The 10,167-nt window shown below is 33.5% G+C and overlaps 1 protein-coding gene across 1 annotated transcript; it reads right to left on the bottom strand.

The window, feature by feature from the left end:
• Positions 1–303: 303 nt before the first annotated feature.
• On the bottom strand, positions 304–4,961 carry LOC112290128 (fumarylacetoacetase). Its single transcript, XM_024536117.3, has 14 exons — positions 4,656–4,961; positions 4,247–4,325; positions 3,994–4,052; positions 3,722–3,849; positions 3,138–3,212; positions 2,910–2,988; positions 2,641–2,740; positions 2,345–2,404; positions 2,121–2,191; positions 1,807–1,869; positions 1,540–1,604; positions 1,259–1,355; positions 902–1,030; positions 304–672 (listed from the first exon to the last, which is right to left on the bottom strand). Exons 1-14 carry the CDS (start codon positions 4,863–4,865, stop codon positions 607–609), a joined length of 1,281 nt encoding a protein of 426 aa, XP_024391885.1. The 5' UTR covers positions 4,866–4,961; the 3' UTR covers positions 304–606.
• Positions 4,962–10,167: the final 5,206 nt, after the last annotated feature.

Genomic DNA, 10,167 nt, shown 5'->3' with positions numbered 1-10,167 from the left:
CCTCTGACCAAAATATGTTGATTTGCACTCAAAAAATTAGTTCTCTTTCACAAAAAGGATCAAACAGAGTCTCACATGAATCAAGCCTATACCAATTTGATATCAACACTGAAATGCTGTGTCAAGGATTAGTAAGGCACATACAAAGTTCGAAATAAAAATACCACCAGTTCACGAAAAAGTTTTGAAGCAGCTTGTGGGTACTTATTTAGTTCAATTTATCCAACGAGTTGTGTTGATGCAAATCCATGAGTGACTTGTACTTAAAAACCAGGAACCTTGCATCTCATCAAGAAATAGAAATTGAGGGGCTTGAATCTGATTGATGGCAAATTTATGATGGGCTCAACACCTAATTGGTTTTCTCTCTATACAAAGCTTCGCAATGAGGAGTTCCTACAAGTAAGAGTTTTTGGCCCAGTGAAAGGGTTTTTCAAGCTGCCGACGTTGCTCAAAATGGATCATCAGGGCCACCACAATGTGAAGCAGGAATGCTAATAGATTGTTTCTTACATAGCAAGCGAAACTCATGCGGTTTTTAAAGACACAAGACACGTGAGCCCATGTCTTCACCATCTTGCCAGCATTTTCGTCTCGGAAAGGATTTCACGAGTTAAACGCTGGTATAACTTTCCCTCTGCACTCTCCGAAGCCCACATTGAAACCGTCGCCCTGAAATGCATGGATCTCATCAGAAGAACTATCAATATGGTCTAAACTCTTTACATGCACACAACAATCTCGACACAAATATAAAGAGGTCAACATGGGAAGATTGTTATCCATTTCTATGGATAAAAAGAATTAAGGAAAAAAAAAGGACAAAAGAATCTCTTTACAGAAGAGAGAATCTGAGAGGATTTTCAATGACAGCATCGAGTGTGGAGCACTCATGAAATACCTCACAAACTGCTGACATGACTACTTCGTCCCCATCTTTTAAGAATCTCCGAACGCCACCATGTTCTAATTTGACTTCCCTAGAACCTGCCACTGACATCTCCAGCAAAGAGCCCAGGCTTCCAAAACTCTGTTCATGAAACCCTCCGTTAGTGCATCATGTCTTTTGTGCAACCACGGTGAACACATCCAGAAACATGACGTGGTTTTTTCACTAGCCAAACACACAAATGTACGTACATCCCCGAGTTATTGCTACTACAAAACTTAAAAGCTTATCAAATAGCAGAGTTAACTTTGAGACTGAGGCCTGAATGCTAAACTTGACTCGATTGAAAAACTCTCAGATCATACACACCGGTCCGCTAATGGTCCCTGATGCCAATAAGTCTCCAGTATTCAGGTTGCAGCCGTTGACAGTGTGGTGAGCCAATTGTTGGCATACCGTCCAGTACCTACAAACATGTGCCGATCTCTGCTTTAAAAGGGAGTTACTTACAAAGAGGTACAATGTGAATTGAGAAAGGACCTCTGAAACATAGAGAATGACTTGTAAAAAACTGTCCGAGAAGCATGGCCCCAAGCGTGACCATGTTCTGTAAATGCTGTAAATATCAAAGAGGCTATCCTCCAACTCACAAGTATTTGAAGTTGGTGTTGGAAATTACAGAAGCTTTTGATTCACCCTTGGGTCTAATTGCCACCTGCATCCAAGACATGATAAAACCTCCAGCATGGTACTGTAGACGTGAAATTTCTTTCGTGCTTGAAACGTCCAGAAACAACCAAGAATGAAGTAGTCTGCAACCTACATGGTTCACAATTTGCGTAGCAATATAACAATTCTCGATTTGCATGAGATCAGAACGTATTTGAGACAGGATAGTAGCAGGAGAAGTGAATCACCTGCATTGGAATGTCGTAAGTGAAGCGGTTCTTCTCTGTCAAATACTGGAGTGCAGGCGGATCCTATCAATGGAGCACAAGAAATACTTAGTTTACACATCCTTCTTCCGCCTTTGAAACTCATACTGGCAGGTATTAGTGTCTTTCAGCTTGAAAGGCAAAGATGGCGTTCCACAAACCGATACAACATGTGGGTGAATTTCAGATACTTGAATTACAAAATTTATGAATGTAGTCGTGGTGACTCTGGTAGAAAGACTTACTTGAGAATACGTTCTCAACCGGAAACAAATAAGCATAAGAAAGACACTAACCTGCTCGGGTGCATCACAAATGAATGGATCGAGAGCCTCCATTGTCACAATCCACGGCGAGATTGTTGTTCCTGCAGCATACAATCACAATCTAAAATGAGAACGCTATTATCAAAGCCGTTAATAAATAAAAATAAAATCTTCAGCACCGTATTAAAGCACCCGAGTGTTGGCCGATCATAAAATGATAAAGTTTTGCATAGTGATAAGATTAAGGTACGCACCAAAGCTCTTTCCAAGGAAGGGTCCTAGTGGCACATACTCCCATTTCTGTATATCTCGTGCTGTCGTCCAAGTCACCAACATGTCAACACAAATTTCACGGTACGTCGTGATTGTAATAATAGACATTATTTGATGAAAAGCAGATGCCAGTATTACACTCAAGCAGGAGCTTCCTGAGAATCATCTCTAAAGCCTTCTCAAATACGTTCATTAGTTCGCCTGGGAGTTGCATAAGGAACACAAGAGCTCAAAGAATTGGGTACACAATAGCACCACGAAGAGGAAATCAACATACCACTCCAGTCGTTCATTATTACAAAACCAAAAATGTGGTCGGCAGCTTCATCCACGCTTACAGGTTTTCCCAGCTCGTTTCCTGGTCCAACAAAAGCAGCCTGCAGAGCACTTCCCACTTCACTTAAACACAAAGCGTGCTTCAACCAACGTCTCTAATGTTGGAATCATTGTTACAATATCCACTCTGATTCAGACCTTGACCGACCTAGAAACCAGACATGTTAAAAAACGAAAACTCAAAGAGTCATGCATTGGGACGATGCGTACCATTTCCAGCTCGAAGTCGAGAAGAGCTGAGGGTTTGAATTCTGGAGCATTTTCCCCTGGTGGTGGAGAGGTTTGGCCTCTGCAGGACTCAACATAATATAGCCATTGTTGATATCAATAGTGTAACCCACAAAGATCATGCAGAAAAGTGCAGTTACCAGATCTAGTAGGCTTAAGAATAAATTAGCGGCTTAAGAGGCTGTAGGATTGGTCATAAACCCCCATTACCTGGGTCTTCTAATATCTGTGCCTGATATCACCACTGAGGATGCTCGGCCGTGATAACCAATGGGAACATGTACCCTGCATTAGAAAATCCATATGATTTATGGTAGGAATAAATAAATATATATATATATATATATATATATATATATATATATGCATGTTTTTTACGTTAATGAATAAGTAAACATCCTTGGTAGAATTTTGATGAAGGCCTTTGGGAAGGTCAAACAAAACCAGTCATCTCTTTCGATGCGACAAGAAACCGTTTCGTCAAGCACGTTGAGTCACTATATACTCAAACGCAGGAGGCTCAACATAAGCTCAACAATAATAACCAAACATATTCTGCGTAGCGATACTAGCAATTCAAGTTCCTTTGACGTAGCCGCAGAAAGAATTGCCGAGAACGACTGATATGATTGTGCACGAGTTCCTCAAAAACTAGTTGAGCACATCACGACATCACCGTTTTCCTTGAGCACATTTTGACGAACAAAACTCAGATTCAACAGTTCGTACTAAGGACTTCGATAAATGGAGCAGTCTCCAACGCAGCCATCTCAGACTCAGGGACAATGGCGTACCAGTTAGGAGGGAGTGCATCCTCTTTGCCTCCTCGAAAGATGGTGCCGCAATTGACGGCGTGCTCCTTGGAGGAGAAAAAATCAGTGTAATCGCCAATGACTGCTGGCATCACCATAGTAACTTGATTCTGTTCGCCATACAATCAAAAGAGGATCCACATCTTAACGTATGCTGATAAATAAGTTTTAATTCAAAGCAATGGTATTTGAAATTTGCAGCGTATTCGAGTCGCTGACAGTAGCACAAATAAGAGAGAAAATGAGAAGTTTACCATGGGTAGGATCGCCTTCGATCGTAAAACATGGTCATCCCTAAGTGTTGGCTCCCCATCTGCGGAAGAAGACATCACAATTTGTGTCAGGAACAAAAGTCTTCCACCAAAAGAGAGCAACCTTGGTCATGGCATTCGCCGATAATAGTTACCTCAAACTCGATCAAACGAAACTCACGCACGCGACTCAGCTCTTCATTCTTTTGCTCTTACAATTGAGGTATTAACGAAACCCAAACGTCAGAATCCTAACCAGACAACAATTTCTGTAAAGTTTTGCGTGCCTCCTTCCACGCTGGTCTTCCAAGCGCCATGAACGCATTCAGTGAAGTCTGTCAAAGCAGCATCAAAACCTTATCAGAAAACGAGGTTCTTCTAACGGCATTGCACTGTTTAGCGATTCGTAGCACATGCCATCAATGTGGCAATATCCCGTCAGAACGGGTAATTTCTTCACACATTCACAAGCTAATTTCTCTATTGAGATGAAGCTAATAGAGGGAAGGAAGTTTCAATCGTGCTTCATCAAAAGCTTGCAACGCATGCGATTGAGAGTAGAATCCACTGTCGCGCTCTACGTCTCTGTACAAACTTGTCCAAGAAGAGGAAAACCTTGAAGCAATGGCCTGCGAAAGAAGCAGTAAGTGGGGGCAACAGCAAACCTGGGAGAAGCAGCTGGAGGAGGAAAGCAAAGGGCCCTTGAAAAGACCGGCTTCGGAGAGAACCGAGAGATCTACAACAGAATCACCAATTGCCACTCCAGGCCGAGGGGAAGCGCCAGCGCTCGGCCGAAACACCCCATATGGCAGATTCTGAATAGGGAACTGGGAGCCTGGGCTCACGTCCACGAACGACTTCATCAAAGACGCCATTAAATCAGACGAACAAACAAACAAACGAACATACAAACACTCTCTGTCTCTTTTTCTCTCACTCTTATCAGTTTATGATTCGTCTTGAGCTTCAGAAAGCGCCGTTTTTATTGGGCCAGGTCAAGCAAGAGCAACTCGATGTATGCGTGGGTCGAGAAAAAGTGCTCATCTTGCTTTCAGAAAAATCACCATTTCGACGCCGCTTTTCAACGCTCCTGGACGGGCTTTGCATCGACCGAGCTCTTCCTTTTTGTTTTTTTTTTGTTTTTTTGGTATTTTTAAAATTTTCCGGACGCCCTTCTCTCATTACCACGTCATCACCGCCGTTCACACACCCCAACCTCCATTCTTTAGTGGTGATAAAAGTGGGAGTTTTGGGTCAAAGGTGGAACCTTTGGTGTGAATCCTTTTTGGGGTTCTTGTGTGTCATGGGTTTGGAACATGCTGCTGGGTTTGAATGGAGTAGGGGTCATGTTTAATTGGAGGATTGGGAAGGGTTTGTGGAGTTGATTAGGAGGAATATGCAAAAAAATAGAAAGTAAAAAGTAAAAAAAAGGTCGGAGGTTTGTTTTGCAATTATTTTGCACTACCACTTTGCACTTTTGGAATTTTCTTTTGAATCATTTCGAAATAATACAAGGACTAATATTACAGTATGATTTCCTCTGGGTATGCTGTATTAAAAAAATAAAAATAAAAAGTTAACCTAAATTTGTTTAGGAGGATTTTTCTCCTCTAATTTTAAAATATCATAAACAAAAACCCAAATTTCATATACTTGTAATAATAATAAATGTTTGCCAATACCAATATTTTTTTGTATTTTTGGAATTTAATAATTTTGGAAGATTTATTTTTAATATTGTATTGGATTTTCACCAATTTAAAATTTAAGTACCTGTTAATGTGTTTACTTGATTTTAAAGATTCTTATTAAAAATAAAAATGATTCAGAGTGCTTTGAAAAATATATTTCGAAACTCAAAGAAACATTTGGATAAGAAAAATCTACAAATTCAAACACAAGACAAATGAATTTGATGAAATTTATGACTTACTTTTTTATACAGTAATAATTATTATTAAAGTTTAAAAATAAAAAAATAAATAAATAAATAAATAAAGTAAAAATAATGAAATATATTCAAATACGTTTGATGAGTTCATAAAAAGATACCAAGCACAAATACCAGTTATTAGAAATAACTTTTAATTATAATACAAATCATTATAAATAAATTATGCTTTATAATTGAACAGCTTGGTAGCTTAATAAATTTAAAATTATTAAATTTGTTTATATAATTTTTAATTTGGTAGCTTGGTATTTACAAACAGAAGATACCCAACAAAACAAATACTATTGGTTAATTTTTAAATATTAAAGTATTGAATTACATAAATTTTATTAAAAATTATATTATTTAGTCATTTCTTATTTTAGTGATGTTTTTACTTTCTTCTTATTCCAAGCTTCAAATAAAATACCTTAAATTAATATAAGTATAAAAAATATATTACTAATTTATTTAATATTGATTTTTTTTATAATTTTTTAGTTATAAAATTACTTTAATCTAATTATGTAAATAAGAATGTCATAAATAAGCTAAAAATAATTTAAAAGTAATTTAGGAATAAATTAAAATTAATCCAAATTGACATACTTTTAATTTTCATAAATATTAAAAAAATATATAAATTAAGGCATGTGAGTAGTCGATCCTTCATATAAAATGTAATTTAACACAATGATAATTTGATGGCCATTAGCTTCAATCATGTATTATGATCCTTGGCTCAATAAAAGACACAAATCTTAATTTGGACTCTTTAGTGTTTAAGGCTAGAGATGAGGCAACCACCTATAGGTATTAGAGAAAGAATATAAGAGGCTTCATAGGCTCATTTGGTCAAAACTTCTTACTTATTTTTAATAGGTAAATTCATGTCAAATTGCCACTAGATTTTTTAAGCAACTTTAATATTTTTTTAGTATTCTTTTTTATTTTAAAAAATAATTATTAAAAATTTAAGTGAAGATTTGAATTTTTTCTCACTTTAATATATAAAAAAAATTCAAAGTTTAAAATTTAGACAAGGAAGAAATCTCTAATTTATAAAAGAGTGGTTTATTAGCTTCATAGTTTGATAGCTCAATTTTGGAAGGCTCTTAGTTACTACTTATAGGCTAAAAAGTAATGAATTTTTTTCTCTGAAAGTGATAATAAAATTTAGTTTTAAAAGATTAATAATTGATTATATTGGAGCTTAGATGTGATAGGAGGGTTGATGCTTGTGGCAAATGATGTGATGCCTTATATTCAAGCAACTAATAGAAGGCACAACTTTAGAAGATAAGATTAAGAAGATTAAGGCAAAACAAAGGTTTCATTTGTGCAAGAAGGAACCATTTTAAGTCAATATTTAAATAAGCTTAGGTTTATTAAAGGGCAATGAAAAACCAATTCATCAAGCTTAATTTTATAAAAATATTTGCTATCTGGCAAAATTAGAACAATAACTTTGAAGGGAAATATGGGAGCCAAACAAGTAAATTTGAAGTCAAAGATTTAAGGATTAGTGCACCTTTAAGTCTTAAAAATATATGATTTTTTCACAAAAAAATAGTTGAATTTAATTTAAAGCTTGAAGTTAGCTGCCATAAGTTGATTTGTGAAGATGAGTGCAACAATAGGTTAAGAAGTATCATCCCTTCAATTCTTACTTGAATGATATTATTAAACCATTAGTCAATTATTATAGATGAATCTTAGATAGAAGACATAAAGAACGTTGCCATAAAACATGATTTGCTATCTCGGAATACACTGGGTATCTAGCTATAGAGAATTTAGCTTAAACTTTTATATGAATCTTGTCTAAGCTTCCAAAACTCCTTTATTTTGCTCAAAATTCAAAATATAGCAAAATCTCTTCAAAACATATTTTTCCCGCGAAGTGTTTTTTCTTTCCAAACTTTAGAAATTCATAACTCTTGATCTAACTGTTCAATTTGTCTCAAACTTATAAAGTAGATATAATTTACCTTCAAGTTTTACTTAAAAAAAAACCAACCACAAAATCACTTTCAATCTTTTGGAATCTAAGAAACCCTAGCACATGCTCTAAACCCTAATTTACAAGCACCCAAGCACCATTTTCTTAATATCTCAAGAACCCAATACTCAAATACCATCAAACTTATTTGCAAAGTTTATTAACATGAATTTACACATTTCCTAAAATCTTGAGCCAAAACCTTCTCAAATTGCTCAAGATATAATAACTAGTAAATTGGGTCACTTACTACTCTTAGATTGCATGTGCTGAATTCAAAATCCAATATCTCCTTCACTTTAACTTAGAATCCAGAAAATAGTATAAAAAAAGTATAGTTGCAAAAGTGCTCTCTCTAGTCACAGTTGCCGATCCTCAATTGCCCTCTGCACGCGTGCATTATTTCAAAAATAGTGACAATAGCTCCCAAATCAACACCTTAAGTTTGAGCACCTATATCTCCTTCATATAAACTCCAAATCATACAAGATTTGCACCAAAACCATAGTCAAAAACCTAAACTTGCTGATCCTAGCCTTCAAAGCTCAAATGGCCCTAAAAAACCAACTCTAATCTCTAATATGGCCTCAGGTAGCTTCCCCAAAGCCTATTGGTCATGATTTTTGACCAATAGGAATGGAGATTTTCATCATCCATTTCCATTCATCTATATGGATGCCCTAAACTCTCTTTGCTACTAAAACCTTTCTTCAACCCTTTTTCTTATAAGATTTATATAATTTATGCTCTAAACACCAAATAAGAGAACCAAAATAAGTTTTCAAAAGTCACCAATGTCTAACAAAGGTGACTCTAAATATTTAGAAGTTACTATCAATCAAAACCAATCTTAAAAGCTACTATCAAAAGAAAATAAATTTATACAAATTCTAATAGTAATCCTTTTAAACAACCTCCTTTTAAAGTAGTAATTTAACCACATTCTACAACCAATTAAAATCCAGTAACATGACTCTCACTATATTGTTAAGTAAATTTTATATTAAATACATAATCACTTTATTTTCACATGGTAGTCGAATCACAACATGACAATGTAAACATCAATTTGAATAAATAATCAAATAAATAGATAAAGTTTTTAGATAGATGTAATATTTAGATGAAGTTATGAATTTAGATATGATGTATTGTATAGATGAAAATTAAGATGACATCTATTGTATAAATTGGATGAATTTTTATTAAATAAAACTTTCTTAGATGGATATATGAATCTTAACTAATTAATAAATTAATAATTTAAATTGGAATAAAAATAATAATAATTAATATTAAATAAATAATTTAATATTAATTTTTATCTAAATTATTTTAGACATTCAATTAAATGCTTTCAATTTCTTTCATAATTAACTTTTGAATAGTATAAGATGTGATCTTAAAAAAATTTATTCTTTATAAAATGTTCTATAGAATTTAATAAAAATACTAATTTTATAAATTAAAGATCATTATTTATATTAAATTTATTTTTTCTTACACATTAAAGAATTTTTAGGTCTTATAAAAAAATATTTACTTTAAAAATAATATACTAGAAATTTTTAAAGTTAAAAAATAAATTTGATAGAAAGATAATATTATAAACTATTATAATTTCTTATTTAATATTTTCAAATTTGATCTTATAGGAAAAAAAATTATATATAACATCTTTATTTTTGTTACTGTATAAAAATCTCTATTTTTTTATTATTTCAAAATAATTTAGTATGCTTCAATATTTGAAGGTATCTACTGAAAAGAAATAAAATTTAAAAAAAATAAATGTGATGACTTTAAAAAGCATGTAATTATGCTTTACCTATTTGAACATATAAGCACCCCTTAAAGTAATAAGTTTTTTCTTGAATATAAACTTAGAAGTATTATAAGATTTTTTAAAATTATTTCTAATATCATATTTTAAAAAATCTAAGGACATACTTAATTGAATTTAATTAAGAAATATTAAATCAAAAATTAATTTTGATTTCATTATTCAAAGATAAAATTGTTTTAGTTTCAAAAGAATTAATTTTTATTGATCCAAAGCTACATGTGTTTTTTTGGTATAAGACAAGAATATCTAAAAAAGAAATTTAACAAACTTTGTTATTTTTCTAAACAATAAGTGCTATTAAATACAAAACTTAATAAAAACAAGCTCAAATGGACTTAATAACAATTCAAAATGTGTATTGACATAATACACCTAAGATTCTTTTAATCTATATAA

The sequence above is a fragment of the Physcomitrium patens genome, chromosome 13 (assembly GCF_059467195.1).
Source record: "Physcomitrium patens ecotype Gransden chromosome 13, ASM5946719v1, whole genome shotgun sequence".
NCBI lineage: Eukaryota > Viridiplantae > Streptophyta > Bryopsida > Funariales > Funariaceae > Physcomitrium > Physcomitrium patens.
This window is presented reverse-complemented; position numbering and strand designations above follow the sequence as displayed.

Excerpts from the sequence above, each read along its gene's own strand:
- LOC112290128 (XM_024536117.3), bottom strand. The coding sequence starts at position 4,865 with ATGGCGTCTTTGATGAAGTCGTTCGTGGACGTGAGCCCAGGCTCCCAG. Across the intron at positions 4,326-4,655 it reads CCTCCAGCTGCTTCTCCCAG|ACTTCACTGAATGCGTTCAT; the intron begins GTTTGCTGTTGC and ends CTGCTTTGACAG. Across the intron at positions 1,870-2,120 it reads TTTGTGATGCACCCGAGCAG|GATCCGCCTGCACTCCAGTA; the intron begins GTTAGTGTCTTT and ends CTCCATTGATAG.